At 37.6% G+C, this 23,282-nt stretch overlaps 1 protein-coding gene across 2 annotated transcripts in view; it reads left to right on the forward strand.

The window, feature by feature from the left end:
- Positions 1-23,282, forward strand: part of LOC150079802 (uncharacterized) — a 215,908-nt gene that overhangs the window by 168,641 nt on the left and 23,985 nt on the right. For both annotated transcript variants that reach the window (XM_090382543.1, XM_090382544.1), the window contains 3 exons: positions 6,297-6,359; positions 9,069-9,164; positions 21,703-22,077. In XM_090382543.1, the coding sequence (XP_090238669.1) occupies positions 6,297-6,359; positions 9,069-9,164; positions 21,703-22,065 (522 nt within the window). In that variant the 3' untranslated portion in view covers positions 22,066-22,077. The remainder of the gene's footprint in view (positions 1-6,296; positions 6,360-9,068; positions 9,165-21,702; positions 22,078-23,282) is intronic.

The following is a 23,282-nucleotide window of genomic DNA, read 5'->3' on the forward strand; positions in this document are numbered from 1 at the left end:
GGAGGCATTGAATGGAGTGTGTTGGGAATGGTGGGAGGTGTTTTACCAAGATCATTAATACATGAATTGGAAGAAAAATGGGATGCTAGCAGGTCAGCTTTATCCTTGGCTGAAGTGACAACAGAACCATCTGGTTTGGACAGAGGTGGGAGCAGAATTGGGCAAAAGTTGCGGCCAATAGCTTTGGCAAGAGACCAGAATGCTCGGCTACCATTAGGGCAAGAAGCAAGTTTTCTACTCTTAGCCTGTTCAAACTCTAGTTTGGACTGATTAATAACTGCTTTACAATTGTTGCGAGCTTTGGTGTAGACAGAAAATGAAACTGAAGAATTAGAAACAAGCCAATTACAATATGCTACATTCTTCTCTTCAACAGCCTTAGCACATTTATTGGAAAACCAAGGTTTAGATAAAGGACGGGATTTTAAAGTGGAGTGTGTGATAAAGGATTCCATTCCTGCAAGAATAATTTCACTGACACTATCTGAGCAAATGTTGACATCAGAAGTTTTGAAACAGTAATCCGACCAAGGAAAAGAAGAAAAGAAGTCTCGCATTTTGCATTCTTGTAATGCCAAACAACACGAGGTTGTGAATAGCCATGAGATAAAGGCTCCATTGGAGAAGAGACAATCACCAGGTTGTGATCTGAAGTGCCTAAAGGACCTCTCACTTCGACCGTGTACTTAGAAGGGTTGTTTGTGAGAAAAAGATCAAGCGTGTTGGCTGTATGATTAGGATTGTCCGGTATTCTTGTAGGTAAATGAACAATCTGTGCAAGGTCATTAGTAATTGCAAAAGCCTCAGCATCTCGACCAGCTGGGTCGGTGTGACTAGAAAACGGAAGCCAGCTGGAGTTGTGAACATTAAAATCACCAAGGAAAATTACCTCACTGTTAGGAAATTTGGACTGGAGAAAGTCAAGTTGCAAAGAGAGGAAGTCAAAGAGTTCCAAGTGATTCTTGAGTGAGTCTCTCAACATCAGGCAAGTATGCTGTAATTTTCATCTTTAAACATGCTGAGAGACTCGCATTGTTCAGACGGTTTCTTGATTTATTTTTAATATAGTTCATGTTCGAAAATATTTGCCCACAGAAATTTGTCAAACCAAAAAACTGAGAGAAGTCCGAATGCAAATATTTTGAAACTTGTATACGTGTCCGGTAAGCTACTGCAACACCAGACTAATGAAACTGAAGCTGAACAGACTGTTCTGCCAAGCACTAGTAGTGATCTCTAGTGACAAATACTTGAAACTCCAAATGAGAGTGCACCATCTTTCTGTCACTTTCGGAAATGTAGGCTCAAATGGACAATTTGACAATTTGAGCTGTGAATGTAATAACATTCTTACATTTTTCTTTAAGAACCATGATTCTGTGATTTTAATTAATTTAAAATGCTACACACTGTTTGAGGATGTTTAGACAAAAAGATTTCACCCAGTATCTCAAATGGCCTTCAGGCTGCAGGTTCCCCACCTTTGATCTAGCTACTTAAATTTACAACCTGCACAGTTTGCCGTCCAAACTTGTTGGTCAACCAACCAATGTCCATTTGCTATTTTATTATTTGTCTACTTTTTTTTTTTTTTTATGGATGCTGCATGATCTGTATTCCTTTCCAGAAAATTGCGTCATTACGTACTTACCTTTCTTCTGGTATCTGTATCAATGAATTTCTTTTGATTTCCTATCCTTCAACCAATCCATGCCATAAAAAAAAAAAAAAAAAAAAAGAAAAAGACATTGCTCATCTTCATTTATTTTCTTTTCTTCTAGTTTCCATGTCAATAAGTTTCATCTGACTTCCAAAACCTCAATTAATCCATGCTGTACAAATGCTGTAAATATCAAAAGCCTTCAAAAAAATAAATAAATGACCTTCATTAATTTTCCTTTTGTGTGTGGTTTCTTTGTTAATAAGTTTTTGCAGTTCTTGTTAACAGAAGGTACTGCTTCTACAGGGATGGGATACACTTAAATAGAAAGGGTGCAAGAATATTTGCTGATGCTATCGAGGCAGTGTTAGGTGGGTTGGAAAACTGCTAGATTGGGGGGGATGCAAGGACTAATAGATTAACAGTAGCCACTGGCAGAGGTGAAAGTGATTCTTGCACTGCTTCTATTGGAATGAGCAGAAGCCTGGAAAACAAGATGCAGGATATTTCAGAGACTGCTGGGAGTCATTGCAGTACAAGTAAACACGTGGGTTGTGTTAGGGTAGCTAAGAAAACGAACAGGTGCATGTATAATTGCGTGTACAACAATGCTTGGTAAACAAGTTTGGTAAATAAATTTGATGAATTTGAGGTGTTGCTCAAAGCATCAAAGGCAGATATTGTTGGGATATCAGAGACGTGGTATCACACAGATATAAGGAATGCAGAACTGGAATTTGGGGAGTACAACGTCTACAGAAAGGATAGACAGGATAGGAAGGGAGGAGTGGTTATGCTATTAGTTAAGAAACACATAAAATCCAAGGAAGTGAAGCCAGTCGACATTGCTGGACAGTGCAGTGTCGAGTCAGTTTGGTGTGACATAAGCATTGAGAGTAGAAGTGTGCTATAGGCCTAATGACTCTGATGAGTATAATAAGAAACTGTACAGGGAAATAGAGTGGGCCAGTAAATCAGAGAGTCTTATAATGGGGGATTTTAATTTCCCAGATATTGACTGGAATTTGTGGGTTGGTCATTCACACACTAGCAAGGCTTTTGTGGATTTATTGGATGATTGTTTTCTAAATCAGCATGTTCGGGAGGCAACTAGAGGGAGCAATACTCTTGATTTGATTATCAGTAGTGATTCTTCATGCATTAAGAATCTGCAGATAGAGGAACCAGTAGGTGGCAGTGATCACAGTGTGCTGAAGTGGGATTTACTCAAGGAGGTAACTACCATCAGGGGTAAAGGGAAGGGTTATTGCTTTCATAAAGGCGACTACGACGGTCTGAGAAAGTATTTAAATTCTATACAGTGGGACCAACTGATGATGTTACCAACAGCAAATTCAAAATGGGAAGCATTCAAAGAACTTATCTTGGAAGCTACTAGGCTTTACATACCAACTAAGAAATATTGTTCAAGGTTTAGGCCTAAATGGATGTCAGATGAACTAATGAGACATATATGGCAGAGAAGAAAAATGCATGGGATACATATAAATTAACATGTGACACAGAAGCCTATGCTAGATATAAGGTGATCTGTAACCAAGTTACAAAGGAGGTTAGGCAGGCGAAGGCAGATTACGAGAAATCTTTGGCAAGGGATGCAAAGAAAAACAGCAAAGAGTTCTTTACTTATGTAAACTGTAGAAGGAAGGAGATGAATCAGATTGGTTCACTTGATATCGATGGTTCAACTGTTGATGATCCTGCTCAGGTAGCTAACAAATTAAATGAATATTTTGCATCGACATTCACACATGAGGAGTTATTCAGCAAGGGGAATGCCAGAGGTGTATTCAACTCTGGCAGTAAACTAGATAATCTTATAATAACTGAGAGTTAAGTGGAGGAGAAATTGTTGAAGATAAACACAAGAAAGGCACCTGGAGTGGATGGGATCTATCCAGTTATATTAGAGGAGGCAGCAAAGGAAGTAAGCAAACCCTTAGTCATAATTATGAGAGCTTACTTGGACTCAGGGGAGGTACCCATAGACTGGAGATGTGCAAATGTGACCCCAATTCACAAAGGAGGATCAAAGGCTGACACAAGTAATTATAGACCTGTGAGTTTAACTTCTGTTCCAGGAAAATTAATGGAGGCACTGGTTAAAGAAGCACTGCAGGATCATCTAGACAAGACTTCAGTTATAGCTCGGACACAGCATGGTTTTGTTAAGGGGAAGTCTTGCCTGACCAATTTGATTGGATACTATGATGCAGTCACAAAAGAACTGGATGCAGGGAATAACTTTGATATTATATACTTGGATCTTAGAAAAGCTTTTGATACTGTTGCACATGGAAGACTGCTGCACAAATTGGAGCAGTGTGGCATTGGAGGCAAATGCTGCTATGGATAAAGGGGTGGTTGAGGGGGAGAAGACAGAGAGTGGTAATCAATGGACACTGCTCATCGTGGACTAATGTTATTAGTGGAGTCCCTTAAGGCTCAGTGTTGGGTCCATTATTGTTTTCTGTATTTATAAATGATATTGATGATGGTATATCAAGCTTAATGTCCAAGTTTGCAGATGATACAAAGGTTGGCAGGGTTGTTAAGGACACTACTGATGCTATGCTGCTGCAACAGGATCTGGAAAGATTGAGCAGATGGGCTGAGAGGTGGCAAATGAAGTTTAACATTGACAAATGTAAAGTACTACATATGGGAAACAGCAACCCCAGAGCAACATATCAACTCTATGGTACTACACTGACAGTGGTAGAGAACGAAAAGGACCTGGGGGTAATTGTGCAGGCAGATATGAAGTTCTTTGAGCAGTGCAGGTGGGCTGCAAGAGTAGCTCATGGTGTCTTATCAATGATATATACAGGAATTTTTCTAGCAGGGATAAGGAGGTGATTATTCCCTTGTATAAGGCAATGGTCAGGCCATAACTTGAGTACTGTATACAGGTCTGGAGGCCTCATTTCAAGAAGGATGTAGAGCTGCTGGAACGAGTACAGAGAAGGGCAACAAGATTAGTGAATGGAACAAAGGGTTTCTGTTACGAAGAAAGGCTTAAGTTTTGCAAATTACAGTGTCTGGAGACTAGGCACCGGCGAGGTGATCTGATAGAGGTGTATAAGGCCTTGAATGGGTTGAGCACGCTGAATTCTGATGGGATTCTGCCTCTTGCTCAGAATAATCACCTGAGAGGGCATAAATTCAAATTGAGGAAAGACAGATGTAGGATAGATGTGCGGAAATTTGCCTTTAGCCAGTGGGTAGTTGGTTGGTGGAACAGACTTCCATCCCTTGTTGTGGAAGTTGATAGCCTAAATAAATTTAAGGCTCAGCTGGACAAGTATTTCGAACGAACGGAGGGGTGAAGTGAAAGTTTTGTTTGTTTTTTTTTGGCTGATGCTGCATAAGTTTGCTTTCTTGCATCATATGCCTCTACTAATGCTAAGGCTTCCCAATTTAAAACATATCCATTCTCCAAGACCAGCAGGAGGTCTTTGACAGCATTTCAGAAATAAAAGAGAAAGCAATGACTATTTATTTTTCTTTCTTCTGATATCTTTGTAATAAATTCCTGCTGGCTTCCCAACCATAAACCAATGCATGCTCTTAGAATAGTATAGGCTTCTACAATTTTCCCAGTGATCATCTATATTTATTTTCTTTTCATCTGGTTTCTGTGCCAGCAAGTTTCTTCTTCGTTCTCAACCAATCCATGCTACTAGAACAGCAGATGAGTTGGTTTTGTAAAGCTTCAACAGCCTTAAAAAAAAATAAAGAAAGAAAGAAACAAACAAACATTTCGTTTTCATTTACTTTCTTTTTCCGAGTTTGGGTGTCAGTAAGGTTCTTCTGGCATTCCAGCTCTCAACCAATCCATGTCACCAGAATAGTACTTTTAAATACTATTATCCAAAATAAATAGGTAAAAAAAATGCATATTCTTTTCTTTTTCCTTTTCAGTGAGTGTTCCGTGGTTCTCTCCCCCCCCCCCACACTTTGCAAACAGGCAAACTGACGATATAATAATGACAATTTATGGAATAGTATATTCTAATGTTTCATGGCCTTGGTTACTTCAGCACTTCTAAAACAACATCCCAACCTATTTGCCTAAAATATGATCGTAAGCTTCAAAGACAGACAAAGATGAAAATAAATCATGATTCAAGAAGAACTGATCATTTGGGCAGCAAATTAGCCATGGAATAGTATATGATAATCTACTAAAAAATGCCTTAACCAAATTTTGAAAGTGCATTTGGTGATATAGGTACTTTAGTATAACTTATTAAAACCAAAACTGAAATTTAATTTGAGTATGTGATTAATTTTAATAGTACTTTGTAAGTACTATTAATCAGATATAAATTTGATTATATATATATATATATATTCATTAAAGAGCATATGAAAGAAAGATTTGCAATGCCTTGTGGTAACTTAAAATGAAGCACTTTCATGTACATAATGCCATATATTTCATGTATATGAAGTATTATACACTGACTTTCTTGCTATATAATTGTAGAATGATGCATAAACAGAGATTATCAAATTTTGCAAAGAAACTTGCAGTAAATTTGAGTAGAGAGAAGTGAATATTGTATATAGCATGTCCTCACTTTTTATGGTGATTGTTTCATTTTTTTAGGGAAAAAATAAAGAAATTGAGGAATTGAAAAATAAGCTGAGGATTGCTACCTGCACCATTAAGGTTTGTTTTTTTATAGTTCTTGGTTTTGGACATTTAATGTAACCTGTAAAGTGTTTATTAGACTGGATGGTGAGAATCCTGATAATAACTATAAAAACATAGAAAAGAAAAAAATATATATATTAATGTTCATCCACCCCATTTTTTTTAATTAGAATAGTTGCAATCATAGCTTGGAGAGAGATAAAACAGATAAAACTTTATGCAATTTGGGCAACTTGTTTGCATCATTCCAAAAAATGTATGTGTTAATTTGCTGTATACCAGAAGTTATACTGTGAGTTACTGTAATGTGATCGTGACTATTAGATGATTACCAGAGAAAACATATGATTCAGGATCATCAAATAAATAAATTTTTGTTATAGAGAAGAATTAAGGATGAATTTTTTTGCAGCCTGCAGTTTCACACAAGTAACTATGTTTCTTATGTGGAACTAATTTTGTTTGTTTCTGTACCTCAGATATTAATTTTACTTACCATCTGGGAATATATGAAATTTAATTATAAAAGTAAATCAATTTAAAAATTAATTAATTTAAAATTATTTATTTATTAATTAAAATTAATTAAATGCATTAAATTAATTAAATTATAAAATGAAATATAAAATATAATAAATAGTAACTGCACAGAATCTGAAACAAAGGGGCCTGCATAAAAATAAAAAAAACCAATAAATGATCAAGAATCTCATAGATAGTGATCGCCAGCTATTATACTGTAGTGTTTTCAAAATTTATAACATAGCACAAATATGCATGTTAGCACTTAGATGTTTATTGTGCTTTATTTCTTTGTTCATTTGGAAAAAAAAAAGTTGTCAGCAGGAGTGGAATTCATTTTATTCTCTGCTTTGTATATGTATATATGCACCTTGTTTTATATTAACAAAATGAAATTTAGTATATATAGTCTTCATCTTTTAGCTTATAATAATATATCTCTGCAAATTGGAATTTCTTATCAAATGTGGATTTATTACTCTTATTACATTTGCACTGCTGATTTTTATGAATAAGGTATGAAGAAATTTAGAAAATGTTTATTCCTGGATGTGACAATTAATAAATTCTTCAAAATGATATTTTTTATTATGAGGACAAGTCAAATGAAAATAAACCAAGATGCATTATAGGGAAGCTATTATAAATATCGAATTGGCAATATTTTATTCCATTGTGTGAAATTTTGATAGCTGTAACATTATTTCCATGACTGCATCCTTGATTTCATCCTTTTTTTTTTTTTTTTATGAAAACTCCAAACACAAGAGGTATTAGAACCTATACTACTTAGTACCTTGCATGGGTTGGAAGTTGAGAAGACGAAAGAAGATATTCATTTACATTAGACTTGAACTTCTGTCGACTGTAATTTTCAGGAAATGCATATGAAGGAAGGTTGTTCCAGAAAACAGCAGTTGAATGAATAAACGGGGAAGATGAAAAGTTGGTTCTGTGAGTTTGAAGTTGGACAGTAAATGGTTGTTGGCTGGTGGCATCATTTGTTCGGACTGTTTTGAAAGAGAGAGAGAGAGAGAGCGGGAATTATAGAAGCCAATTCAGAAGAACAGTGCCTATGGAAGTATCTGTAGAAAAGGCATGTAGCAGAAACAGTACGTCTATGAGACGGAGAGTGGAGAGACTTTTAGAGATGAGTCATTAATTAATCTAACTGTCCTCTTCTGAATAAAATCTAGAAGCCTGAAAAAGGTTTTGGGGGCACTGCCCCAGATGTGGGAACGATATTCGATGGTAGGGCAGATTTGCAATTAGTGCAGACTGAACAGCTGCTTGGAAGAAAAGTAACGCCGAGAGAGAAAGATAAAACCAAGTTTTTTTAGAGAGATTAGAAGTGGCCTTTAAATGAAACCTGTAGCTCTTCAACTTTCATCAAGTCTGCCAAACACTTAGAAGCACATAGTAGTATAAAATATTATCACCCCTCGTAAAACCCAAAAAGGAACCTAGAGAGGGATCTGTCTGAGATTTATAAGACTAAAGTCTGAGGGGGGGGGGTTGTAAAATGAATGAAGGTGAAATTTTCATGGTATTAAATGATGCTAATTTTAAACTAAGAAGGAAGAGTTATGGACTACATTATAGGATATTTTCTTTTTGTTAATCATTGAAATAAGTTTCTCTTTGGGTAGTTGAGCTGACATCTTCAAGAAATTCAAAGGCCACTGGATTATTGGTACCTATAAGAAGAGGAAAACACATTTTTTTTTTGGCTGGTGCAGCAAAAGCCTGGCTTCCTTGCACTACATGATGAATATTAATATTAAGGTCACAAGATGACATATCTGGCCTTTGTATATTCTAAAATTTCAACTGAATTTATCCCTTGTGAGCAATCTGTACTGTGCAGCAGTTCAGATTGCTCACTTTGCAACTTCCAAGTGTTTATCAAACTTTAAAGGAAAGCTAAATTGAGGTTCAGGATGCATTACAAAAATGCTACTGGTCGCAGAGTGAGATATAATAGATTTTCTACTATGTTTCCCACTCATCCGTGGCATCAGATAGTGAGTAATAAGGAAAAAGTACAGTATTTTTTATCTTTTCATAAATACAGAAAGTTCCTCTATTTATGAAAACAAAACATAACTTTGACCTGAGTCCCTTCTTATTAATCTAGATGAAATTCACAAATTGTTATAAATTATTTATAATTTAATTATTGGATCTTCTGTTTTGTTTAAGGAACTTGAACAGGAAAATAAAAATCTGAGAATTGAGATGGCTGACACAGCAAACAGGTTGGATGGTTTGCTGCATGATATCTCGTACTACCTTGGGGTAAGTTTATAGACATGAGTATAATTTACTTAAGGAATAAATATTTTATTCTATAAATATTTATACTCATAATATGCTACTTTATTAAGCAGCTACAAATATTATGTCATATATAAGAGAGCAGTGCAGAATGTTGTTTTAGTGGGAACCTCCATACTGTTAAGAACAGTATTTATAGTAAGCCCCCTCTTTTAAAATTACTTTTTTTTTTTTTTAAATTTGGCATTAAGTTTGTGTATTATCCTTATTTATTTAAAATAAAATATTGATATGAGTAGTTTACTGTATCTGTCAAATTGTATATTTATATTTTTTGTTTAAAGGACCTTTGGTTTTAAACTAAAATTTATTAGATTATGTGGCACCAAATTATAAAATTTAGAATTTGGTTTGTAAAAGCTGAATATTTTACATTATAAGGTGGTTAAGATAAAAAGCTCTATTTCAAGATTCTTTATTGAAGGATGTGCTTCTGTAGTCTTACAAATCACTCAAATAAAAAGTACGTTGTTTATGATATGCTTACACACTTGCTCATTGTTAAAAAAAAAAAAAAAAAAACTCATTTTTACCCCCCTAGTATTTTCTTTACACAATCTGTGTAAAAAAAAGATACTAGGGGATAAAAATTAAATTTTTCTCATATTTAAATTCTTTGTAGTTCTACTAAGGGTTTTATTATTTTGATTGTCTATATATAGATGAATATTTGTTGGCACAATTCATTCTAAATAGATATTGATCTTCCAATTATGAAGAGTAATCCATGTGTAAATTACCACCTGGATGATTGCTACAGGAGTTGGCAGTTACAAAGAGAAGACACAGGACAGTTAGTTCTGTAGGATTATATTTAAGAGGATTGAAGGAAAATTAGATTTAAGAGAGTAATAGAAAAATATAACTATTTTTCCTAATTTTTTAAAAAATATCTTGTAAATTTAATTTGGCTAACTTTGTGAAATGATGTTCTGTAATTTTTTTAAAATTTAATCCTTATTTTGCTAAAACTAATTCCACTAACTTGCGCTCGTTTTGGTAACCTTGTAATCTTAAATTTTTATGTTTCCTAGTTGAAACTTTATCTACTAGGAAATTAATTAATTCTTACTTAATAATGGTTGTTACAAGATTCACTTTGAATACTTTGTCTGAAGATATGATGACTCAGATGGAAATGGCTGTAGTGAATTTCTTATGAGTCATAAGTTCATCACTTTTATAGCCTGTGGTATGTATTCAAAGGTTGATCTAATTGAAAATCATAGCTCAACTGATGATTCTTTTCTTTTTACCATATGTAAGGAGTGGACCAGTCTCAAATTAAAACTTGATGCAATTACTAGATAAATTGTAGTCAGCAAAGAAATGGATGCTCCCTAGAGACAGATAAAATAGAGAACTCATTGGAAACTCAGGTATCTAGTGAGCTGGCAGTTGATGCAGCCTGATTATGGTGCCAGAACAAAATAGTCGAGTGCATACCTCCACTCTGGTTCAAGAGGATTTAGTTTTATTGGGAAATTCCATTGTCAGGGGAACAGGTAACATTTTTTGTAATAAGGATAGGTGTACTAGTACTAGGTTATTATTCATGTGGATACTGTTGTTATTAAATGCACATGAACTGGTGATTTGTTGTACAAATATAGAACTATGTTGAAGAAATGTTCTGAATTAGGTCAGAATGTTTACGTGTCTGTAGTTCTGCTCAAGCAAAATAGAAGAGACTATATTCTGTGAATGCCTTGTGGATTAACCGAAGACTTGAGTGACACTGAAGACTTGGGGAAAAAACTTTTTATCAGCTTGGCCCACACTTGTAGATGGAAGGAAAATGCTTTATAGACATGGAATACATTTTGGAAAAGGTGGTGAAAGAACTTTTGCCAATATCATTGTGGATGGTTTAAGGGTAAAGTTCAGGGTGTGTGTGTGTGTGTGTGTGTGTGTGTGTGTGATATGGTGGGTCAAAGTAATGCTGGCACACATCTCAAGAGCTACTGTTTATTGCCACAACAACTGATATTTGCAAGATGTGCTGAAGACAAATAGGAAGCTAATGCTAGGAAAACAGGCTTAAATAACTTCAAGGGATGTATCAGGGTAGTAAACCATACACAAACATTTAGTCTTAACTGTGTCTGCAGAAATGTCAATAAAATGAGTGAATTCGAACTCCTGATTAGGACAACTAATGCTGACATAATGGGGCTAATGAAAAGATGGTGTTGTGAAGAAATAGGTGATGATGAGTTTCACTATGGTATGTATAATGTATTTAAGGACAGACTAGATAGAAGGGGTGGGGGGTGGTCATGCTTCTTATCAAAAGCTACTTTTGATAAGAAGCATGACAGCATACAATCTATGTGAAGAAAATACTATGGGGTAAGAATATTCTAAACCTAATCATTACCCATGAACCTGATGACATCATAGCGCTCACAGTGCAGGAACCATTAGCAGGAAGTGACCATGCATGCCTTAGTTGGACGATACAGAAAGATTTCAGTTGTTAAAGTTAAAGGCATGGGGTTTAAGTTCAGAAAAGGAGATTTTGGCAGCTTATAGTTAATAGCAGAGGGTGAATACATTAGAATTATGGAACATCTTTAAAGCATATTCACAGAAGCCATGAATGCTTCTGTGAATACCATTAAGATAATGGTATTATCTTAGATAATAATAATTTAATAAGATAATAAGATAATACCATTAAGAAAATATGGCACAAGAAGGATGCCAAGATGGACGAATACAGAGGTGGCCAGTCAAACGGAGCAACGAAAAGCATTGAAGCTTGAAACAGCGACAAGTTGATCTGTAATAGTACCACAGAAGACATTAGGTTGGCAAAGGCTAAGTATGAGAAATCACTAAGAGAACAAAGAATGGGAATAAAGAGTTTTTCTTATATGTGAGTACCAAGGAGAAGAAATCAATCAGATCGGACCCATGCATAATGGGTGCGGAAAATTCATCAGTAACCCATCTGATGAAATGAATAAGTACTTCACTTCAATCTGTAGAGAAATTTGAAGAAGGTATTAAGAGAGAATGTATTGAACCATTAAGGTTAATTATGAGAACATCCTTGGACTCAGGAGAGCGCTCTCTGGTATAGCTGTGAACTCTCCATATTTAGAGTGGAGAATCTGTCTGTTTTTTACTCGATTTGACCATTGTCCATCTCATTGTCATGATATTGGTGGAGTTGCTCTCCCTTTTTACGAACACAATACTCATTTTTTCTCTGTCTTTTTCTTTTCATTGGATTATTTTTTAAATTCTGCAAATTTCTACTTATTTTCATTAATAAATTGACTGTCACGTGCTGTGGTAGTCTATGTTGCAGAATACAAACTTGATAATAGCATTGTGCTGTTAGGTGCAGTCACTTCTTACTACTTGTGTAGTGCGATGCTAATTAACAATGTAGTAGTAGTAATGGCAAATGTTGCAAAAAATCAAGCTTTTATAGCATCAACCAAAAAAAAGAAAAACCTACACAGTTCACCCATTCATATCCTCCAAGAATTTGTCTAGTTCTTCCTTGAATTTACTTAACCCATCCACTTCCACAGCAACAGATAGAAGCCTGTTCCAACGATGAACCATCCACTGGCTGATAGCAAACTTCTGCACATCTATCCTGCATCCATCCTTCCTCAACTTGAAGTCATGCCCTCTCATGTGTGTAGTCTCAGCAAGAGGAAGAATGCCATTAACATTCAGCTTACTCAATCCAGTCAAGGCTTTAAACACCTCATTCAGATCTCCCCACAGGTGCCTAGTCTTGAGATGCTGCAATCTGCAGAACTGAATCCTTTCTAGGTTTCAGTTCTGCAGATTGCAGAACTGAAACCTAGTACTGCACCCTTTTGTTCCCTTCACCAGTCTGATTGCCCTTTTCTTCATCTGTTCCAGCAGATCTACATCCTTCATAAAGTGAGTCCTCCAGACCTGTATACAGTACTCAAGATGTGACCTAACCGTAGCCTTATACAAAGGCTACGGTTAGGTCATACCTCCTTAAATCACCTCCTTATCCCTGCTAGTAAAATTTCTGTATATTATTGACAAAACCCCATTCACTGTCCTGGCAACATGTCTGCATTGCTCAGAGAATTTGATATCTAACTGCACAATTACCCCCAGGTCTTTTTCATTCTTCACTAGCTTGAGTGTAGTATAACACAGTTGATAAGTTACTCTGGGGTTACTGCTACCCATATGCAGTACCTTGCATTTGTCAAGTGAATGTTAAACTTCAGTTGCCATTTCTCAGCCCATCGACCCATTTTTCCCAGATCTTGTTGCAGTAGCTCACCATGATAATTGTCGTTAATCATCCTGCCAACCTTTGTATCATCTGCAAACTTAAACATTAAGCCTGATATAGCTTCATCAATATCAGTGATAAATATTGAAAACAATAATGGGCTGAGCACTGAACCCTGGGAAACTTCACTGATAACATTCTTCCACTTGCCCATCCCTTTATCCATAACAGTAACTTGCCCTTAATGCCACATTGCTCCAGTTTGTACAGCAACCTTTTATGTGTGACAGTATCAAAAGCCTTCCTGAAATCAAAGTATATGATGTAAAAATTATTTTTTGCATCCATTTCCTTGGTCACTGCATCATAGTAACCCATCAGATTGGTTAGACAAGACTGCCCCTTAACGAATCCATGCTCTGATTGCACTATAATTGCATGCTTGTTCAGATGGTTTTGCATTACTTCTTTAACCAGTGATTTCATTATTTTCTCTGAACAGTTACAGACCTATTAAGCTAATAGGTCTGTAATTACTTACGTCACCTTTCGATCCCCCTTTATGAATTGGGGATACCTAAACACATCTCCACTCCATAGGGACCTCCCCCAAATCCAAGGATGCTTTCGTAATTATGGCTAAAGATGTGCTTACCTCCTTTTATATCCCCTCAACATGGGCACCTGTACGTGGTGAGGGGACCTCCCAGTGACGCTGCTGGACTTCCAGACTAGCATCACTGGGATCCAACGCCCACAGCCCAAGTTCCAGGCTTACATCAATGGAATCCGGCGTGTTTGCCGTGCGCTGCGACCTGTGGAAATTCGGAAAGGAGGATCCTGGTGGTTGAGGGGCCCAGCTTCAATACACCACTTTGGCCCCTGCTTCGACAAGCCGGGAGGTCCTGGAAGGCCCGGCTAGGATCAATCAGCTAGTAGGCTCGCCTGCGAGAGTCAACCGTGTCAATGCCATGGTCCGAGGGACAGGATTCAGGCTGGCGGCGGTGCGGGTATGGTGTCTGGGTACCCCTGGTGTTCCACTCCCGAGCGCATTTATTGCATGCCGGGTAGTGGGCGTCCCTTTGGGCTCAGTGGTGGGTGGGGAGCCCGGGCACTGAACCATATAAAAAACTCTATGAATCCTGATAAACTGACTTCTTCAGGGGCCCCAACCCGGTCCCTATCTGAAACCATTGAAAAAGAAGCAGATAGCATTATTGCTAAAAAGAGGCAGCGAACCGAATTACCATCAGGGCCAGTCCCAAGGTTCTTAATCATGCATTCTACCAATGAAACACCAATTGGTAAAATGTCACCCTTTTTTATCCAAAAAGGGTTAGATGGATTAGCAGGTTCACCCAAATCAGTTAAGAGGCTTCGTTCTGGAGACCTTTTAATTGAAACTAAAAATGACAGGCAATCAGAACATCTCCTCCGAGTAACATCGATCGGTGGAATACCCATAACAGTGACACCACACAGAACACTCAATTCATCGAGAGGTGTCATTTCGGAGTGGGACCTTCTCGACGTAACCGAGGAGGAAATCTGCTCCGAATTAAAACCCCAGGGAGTTATTGCCGTCAAGAGAATCACTGCGCGAAGGGATGGAAAAATTGTTAAAACCAGGATATCCTGACTTTTAACTCTCCTAAACCTCCTGACGAGATTAAAGCTGGATACATCAATTGTTCAGTGCGTCCATACGTTCCGAACCCTTTACGGTGTTTTAAATGCCAGAAGTATGGACATTCTCAAATGGCCTGCCGTGGAGTCCTTGCATGCGCTCGATGCGGTGCAAAGGACCACGAAACAACAGCATGTTCAGCCGCAAAACCCGCCTGTATTAACTGTGAAGGCGAACACCCGGCCTATTCACGAGCATGCCAGAGGTGGAAAGAAGAAAAAGAAATTCAACGGCTGAAGGCAGAGCTAAATATATCATACCAGGAGGCAAGGAAATCGGTCAAACCCCTGAATACAGACTTACCTACGCCCAGAAGGTAGCAGGGAGATGTTCCGTCGGAACTCAGACGGACATGACCATTCCTCCAAAGGAGTCTTTCACTCCCATCGCGCGTTATCTCTTAAGTTCTCAAAAACCTGCACAGAAGGACCAATCAGCTGCCACTCCTATATCGGTACCTCCTAATGCTCCACAAGTAACAAAGGTAACTATGAAAGAAAAGAATAAAAAAGGGGAAGTCCCCCCCCTAGTAGCCAAGAAAAGATGGATGTCGAGCAGAAGGAGATACCCGAAGATTCAGTCTTGGAACTCTTTGCGGAGGAAGAAATGGACACGGGACAGCGTCCATTCTTCCCCAAAAAAGATAAACCCAAGACTGAGAAAAGTAAGCCCTCAGCAACTCGGAAGCCGCCTGATGGACCCACCAAGCCAAAATAATGGCTAAATTCCTACAATGGAATTGTCGTGGATTCCGGCGAAATATTGATGACATCAAGGCTCTCCTGCAAAAGCATGAGCCAGTTTGCTTTTGCTTGCAGGAGACATATCTAAAGGCAAATGATGATCCCACCATGCACAACATCACAATTTTTCGAAAGGATAGAATTGCGGATGGCTCTGCTCATGGGGGAGTGGCTATCCTTGTGGGCAACCAGACCCCAGTTCAGCCCTTGCTAATTACAACTAGCATTGAGGCTGTTGCAATTCACCTTACAGTGGGATTTTTACTAACGATCTGTTCAATTTATTTGTCACCTGGGACTGACATCTCCCAGAAAGACCTTGATGACTTTGTAACGCAGTTGCCTCCCCCTTTCTTACTTCTCGGGGATTTTAATGGACATAATACCCTGTGGGGTAGTGCTAACATCAACAGAAGGGGACGAGTCATAGAGCGCATGCTCAATGACAATGACCTTTCCCTTCTAAATACTGGAACAAACACCTTCTTCCACATGCCTACCCGTACTTTTTCTGCCATTGATCTCTCTATCTGCTCCCCTTCTCTACGCCCCTTCACTCACTTGGGAAGTGGAGGAGAATCCATATGGAAGTGATCACTTCCCTGTGATAACCTCGCTATACAGTGCGAGACCTTGTCTTCCTTTTAGGTTACCACGGTGGAAGATTGATCAAGCTGACTGGTCTGCCTTCCAACATCAGGCAAATTTTGACCTAAGTAAAGTCAGTCAGGAGCCTATCAATGATGCAGTAACGTACATCACAGAAAGTATCGTCCAAGCAGCTGCGAATGCTATTCCAAAAACATCTGCCCGGTTTCCACCATTTCCTAAGCCTTGGTGGAATTCACAATGCACAACAGCAAAAAAGGCTCAAAACAAAGCGTGGGGGATATTCCGCCGATATCCTACCACGAACAACCTTATAGTCTTTAAACGCGCACGAGCCAAAGCACGTTACATCCGCCGTCAGAGTCAAAAGGAATCATGGATCCGTTTTACTTCATCAATTACTTAGTCCACTAGTACTAAGGTGGTCTGGGATAAAATTTGGAAAATGAAAGGGAAATACACTGCACATCCCTCATCGGTCCTGGAATATAATGGATGTACTATTGCAGAATCTACTGCAATAGCCAATGCTCTTGGGGAAACTTTTTCTAACATCTCTTCAACATTATCTTACTCCCCAGAGTTTCTGGTCTTAAAGCACAATAATGAAAAGCAGACACTTACGTTCACATCGAAGGGTTCCCACGCGTATAATGGGCCATTTACTAACCACGAGCTGAAAACAGCACTTGCCTGTACAAAGGCCACCGCTGTTGGACCAGACAACATCCATTATGAAATGATAAAACATCTTTCACCAGGATCCATGGACCATCTGCTCTTCCTGTACAACAGAATCTTTCTTGAAGAGCATTTTCCGGATACCTGGCGGAAAGCAACTATACTTGCATTTCCCAAGCCAGGAAAGGATCCTAAATGCCCCAAAAACTATCATCCTATTGCTCTGACCAGCTGTCTGTGCAAAATATTGGAGAGAATGGTCAATGCTCGTCTCTTATGGTATTTAGAATCGAACGACCTTCTCTCCCGCTTTCAGTGCGGCTTCCGAAGAAACAGGTCCACATTGGACCACTTAATTAGATGTTTTTGGAAACATCTATCCGAGATGCTTTCCTAAAAAGAGAACATTTGGTGTCCATCTTCTTTGACATGGAAAAAGCGTACGACACAACTTGGAGATTTGTTATTTTAAAAGACCTTTACAATCTCGGTCTAAGAGGTCACCTTCCCGTTTTTATTAAAAATTTTTTATCCTGCCGTTCTTTCCAAGTTCATGTAGGATCCTCCCTTTCGTGGCCCTTTTGCCAAGAGGTGGGGGTACCACAAGGATCTGTCTTAAGTGTCACGCTCTTTGCCATTAAAATAAACTCTATTTCCGAGCAACTTCCTCCAACTATAAACAGTGCACTCTACGTCGATGACTTCAGTATATTTTCTCAATCATGCAATATGAGGGTTATTGAGAGACAACTGCAACAAGCTATTGACCGTCTTAACTCCTGGGCCACGGCCAATGGTTTCAGGTTCTCACCGGAGAAGACCGTTTGCGTCCATTTTTGTCGCAAAAGTAACCTCCACCCTGAGCCTGAATTATGACTTGGGCAAAGCACCATTCCAGTTGTATCAGAGGCAAAATTCCTGGGACTCATTTTTGACAAAAAGCTGACATTTGTCCAACACATTCGTCAGCTACGTACAAAGTGCACAAGAGGGCTTAACATTCTCCGCTCTCTGTCTTCTACCTCTTGGGGTGCAGACCGATGCACTCTACTCCGCTTATATCGTGCACTAATACGATCAAAATTGGACTATGGATCTCAGGTGTATTCATCTGCCAGAAATAGCGCTGTTCGTTGGCTTGACCCAGTCCATCATCAAGCTATCCGTATTGCTACCGGTGCTTTTAGAACTTCGCCTGTCCAAAGTCTGTATGCCGAAGCAAATGAACCATCTTTGTCACTTTGGCGAATGCAGTTGTCTCTGCAATATGCCTTCAAGCTGAAGTCCCTACCACACCATCCCACGTGGACATCCGTGTTCGAGCCACGATGGGAAAATCTTTATAACACACGACGTACTGCCAATCGGCCATTCGGCATTCGTGTTCAAGAGCTACTCAATGAGCTTAACATCTCGGTAGACAAGGTTGCTCAATCACCAAAGGAGCCCCTTCCACCCGGCATGCACAATCACCAGCATGTGACTTCTCGCTCAAACTTGCGACGAAATCTAATACTCCAGCTTCTGTCTACCTTCAGCTCTATTTACAACACCGTGCAGAACATTCTGACTTCTTGCCAGGTTACACAGACGGCTCGAAGTCAGAATCATATGTAGGATCTGCTGCTGTTTTTCCAGTTAAAACCATATCAGAGCAGATACCCGTTAACTGCAGCATTTACACTGCAGAGCTGCATGCTATAGAGTTAGCTCTAGATCACATAAGAAAACACCGATACCAACGGTGTATTATATATGCCGATTCAATGAGTGCACTACAGGCTTTACCAGCGGTGTCATGCACTAATCATCCAACCCTGTCCCGAATTCAGCAGATAATATACAGCCTCGATGCAAGTGGATTCGATATCCACTTCTGCTGGATCCCCAGTCACATTGGGATTAGAGGAAATGATTTGGCTGACACTGCAGCCAAATCGGCAGCCCTGATGGATAATCTTGACCTGTTAGTCCCCTATACAGACTACAGGCAAGTGATCCGTAGTAACCTGCAATCTCAGTGGCAAGATTCGTGGCATCGCCTGATTAGTACAAACAAACTATGTCGAATTAATCCTTGGCGGTCCAGCTTACGCAGGGATCACAAAGAGGAAGTTGTTCTTGCTCGGCTCCGCATAGGACACTGTCATGTTACACACTCTTTTTTGCTGAGGGCTGATGACCCTCCTATGTGCGAGCAGTGCGACACCATTTTATCCGTTCAACATATTTTGTGACTGTACCAATTTTAGAAATGCTCGTTTTACTGCTTTTAACCATCTGACTGAGCCGTATACACTCAGTCAGATTTTATCCGACAATGACCATGTGTCTGCTGTTTTTAGTTTCCTAAAAACAGTAAATCTTTTTACTCTTATTTAAAAAATCTTATTATTATAAGATTTATTATTGTTACTTGTTGACTGATATTTGTCTTTTACAGTTTATTCTTGTTTTTATACCCTGACTTAGTGACCTAATTCCTTAGGTCACTGAAAATTTTACCTTTTTATGACAAAGTTTTGGCGCATTATAGCCTTAGTTGCTGATGCGCCAATAAAAACTCAACCAACCAACCTCCTTTTATCACTCCCTTAATATAATTGGATAGATTCCATCCACCCCACATGCCTTTTTATGTCCATCTTAACAATTTCTTCTCTACTTTCCTTTCAGTTTTCATAATCATTTAACTCCTTGTTAGAGTTTGATAAATGTCTGGCACCCCTTCCCTAAAGAATTCCTTGTGTGAATGTAGATGCAAAATACCTATTGTTTGTCTGCAACCCGAGCAGGATAATCAACAGTTAACCCACAGACATTGAATGGCCCAATGTTATTCAACCCCTTCCTTCTGCTGTTAATGTAAGCATAGAAGTCTGTTGTTTTATTTTGTATTCTTTGCCAGAGACTTTTTAAATCTGCCTTAGCTTGCCCAACCTCCTTTGTGACTTGGTTTTTCGCTAATTTATATCTACCATAATCTTCTGTGTCACCTGATAATTTATATACATCCCATGCACTTTTCTTCTTTGCCACGTTTCTCAGTAGTTCATCTATCATCCATTTAGGTCTAAGGCTTGAACAGTATTTCTTTGTTGCTATGAAAAGCCTAATAGCTTCTTTGATTACTTTCCTGAATGCTTCCCATTTAGAATTTGCTGTTGGTAACATAATTAGTTGGAAAAGGGAGCTAGATAGCATCCTCTGAAAGTGGATGAATATTTGGTGGACATTTAGTACTATTCAGAAAGAAGTGCTAAAAGGAAAGATAGATTTTAAACAATTTCAACTAATGCGTGACATTGGAGTAATAAAAAGGTTTTGAAGCATGTATGTACATTTATGGCTGTCTTTGATTAAATGTGTAATTAACCAAAGGGTAGAAAAGTGGCAACTTTTGCACCTGTTTAAAGGTTAAAAATGGCGAGAAAAGCAATATGACTACTTTTCAGAGGTTATCAAATTGAAAGGTATAATAAGCAATCATTAGTGAGTGACATTGACTCATGTTCAAACCCAGTTCAAGATCCAAAAGTTTTGCAAGACCAATTGATGAATTTAAGAATAAACTTCTGAATTGCAAACTTCTGGTAAAAGCAATTGTGAACATGCTATGCAAGCTGGTAATACTAGGCATGTTATCCTTACCTGTGCAGAAAATATGTTCGTGTTTCACTCTTCTGACTTGAATAAAACAATTTATTTTTCTTTTAAATGTTATGACAATGTCTGAAAATCTGAACATAACTCTAATTCAATCCAGTATACCAATATCCATGTATTGAGGTCATTACTCTTGGAAAAACAAGAGTTACTCTTGCTTTCTGCTAAAAAAAAAATGTATTTCACTTGGCCCAACAAACACCTCCTGTTAATCCTCCTACCTACAAACTACCTGCAGGCTATTTTAATATAGTATAATGTATGATTTATACTTTGGGAATAGCAAACCCAAAAAATAACTTACCCACTGAGTGCCACCCCCCCCCTCAACTGCTGTTAAGTTCATTGTAATGGGATTTTATCTGTTTTTGGTTTGTTGCCTTAAAAGTTGGCCCAGATTTTCTTTTCATGCACGACAATGCCACTGCACATAGAGCTCAAGTGGTGGAGGAATGTGAATTAGTATCTGGAGATATTACTGTATGTATTTTTTTTGAAAAAAATACATATGTAATATTGTTATGTAGAGGTTTGTATTCACTTCTGAAGTGTGGGATTGGAGGCTGTGATTCCAGTGTGAAGTGAATAACTGTAGAGATACTTATGCTGCCTTAGCTTTTGTGGTTTGGCATTCTATGGTAGATCTGTGATTTGGCATTCTATGGTAGATCTGTGATTTGGCATTCTATGAATAATAGTTTCATTCCATCAGAATTTGACAGAGAGATTGACTCTTTCTAGAAAAAATTCAAATTCAATTTGTAATAACTGTATCCTAACTCTTAGATTATATTAAATTTCCCATGTGTTACTTTCAGTATGACAATTTGAGTTAAGTGATATTCATTATGCTTTGTTTATTATTAGGAAAAAGAATTCCAGGTAAACAGGATTGCTGTTAATTCATTATTAGCTATTGACTCAAAGAAACAAAAGCTAATGAACAGTCAGTTTCGTATTTTGTTGCATGCTCATCAATGCATGCAGGTAAAAAGGCCAGCAAATGCTGGAGAACGTTGTTCTGTTCCTTTATGTCGAAGAATGAGAAATGTACTAAATCACATGGCTTCCTGCCAAGCTGAAGAGAAATGTCCCATTCCACATTGTGCATCTTCTCGAGAAATTATTTCCCATTGGAACAGTTGTTCCGTTACTAACTGTGCAGTGTGTGCTTCATGTTTCACAATCAATAAATCATTCCAGAACACCTTCCATCAGGAAAATGCTTGAAATTTCTGACTGGTGAGTAATTAATTCTTGAATTTCCTGACATTTTCTACCCTCTTATTTGCTGTTTAAAAAAAATCATAGATAAATGATTTGTATTTATTTTTTTTCATTTTTACAAAATGATTTTGGTAGATTCAAGTTTTAACGTGTAGATTTGAAGAATATGTTCGCTTTCATGTGTTTTACTTGGCTATAAAATTAAAAAAAAGCTGTACATTCATTCTTATAAGTGACAGATTGCTTATAGACAATCAGAACTGTGGATTGATCATGCAACTGTCTTTTTTTTTTTTTTTTTTCTAAGGTCAGTTATATCTGTAATTTTAGAAATGCCCAACACAATACTGGAAATTTTCAAACTGTGGCTCGTGACTACCTGGGAGGTCACAAAAAACTTGGGGGGGTTTGTCACAGAACGTTTTTAAATTTTTGCTTCAAATTTTGAATGTGTTTTTTTTTTTTTTTTTTTTTTTTTATTTCCGCTGCAAGTTTTATTTTATAAAGTTGTAGAGGTCTGTCTGTTTTTAAAATTTAATTATTAAAAGTGGTATATTTATTTCTTGAACTCTTATTGAAATAAAATCATTAGTTTTATTTATCAGGGGAACACAATTCATTTATCATTTTAGGGGGTCACAGTATTGCAGAGTTGCCATATAAATTTTCCATCAGAAGTAATTTTGACAAGATTTTATCAAGTGTCATGATTTTCCAAGTTTGCTCTGCAACAAAAATGTCCACAATTACATCTAATCCTGGCTACAGAGCACAACAATAGAAAGAAAAGACAAGTTAGTCATGCTTAGTGATTTTTGCATTTCACATATCATATAAGGTTGTTTCCATAACTGTGAAGAACAAAAACATAATAGCACACCAAGTTGTAACAGTGGTTAAAATTAAACAAGAGATGCATATTTTAAAAGCATATATAAGAAAAATTGCACTAGCCAACAAAAAATATTTTTTGTCATAACTCTGCAATGAAAATGTGTGATTCTGGAGGAAATAAATGTGCTGATTCCAAAAATGACCAAAATCTCTATCACATCTACATCAAAAGATGTACCAACATTTAATGTTAAAATAAAGGGATATATATATGTATAATTCAAGTGTAAAAATAATTATATATTCTCTATAACTCATTTAACTTTGGAAAAATTATCATAAATCATAGTGAAATAGTTATATTTCAATAATATATAATCAGCATA

Source organism: Mastigoproctus giganteus, chromosome 10, assembly GCF_048544385.1.
Source record: "Mastigoproctus giganteus isolate SK-2022 chromosome 10, ASM4854438v1, whole genome shotgun sequence".
Lineage (NCBI taxonomy): Eukaryota > Metazoa > Arthropoda > Arachnida > Uropygi > Thelyphonidae > Mastigoproctus > Mastigoproctus giganteus.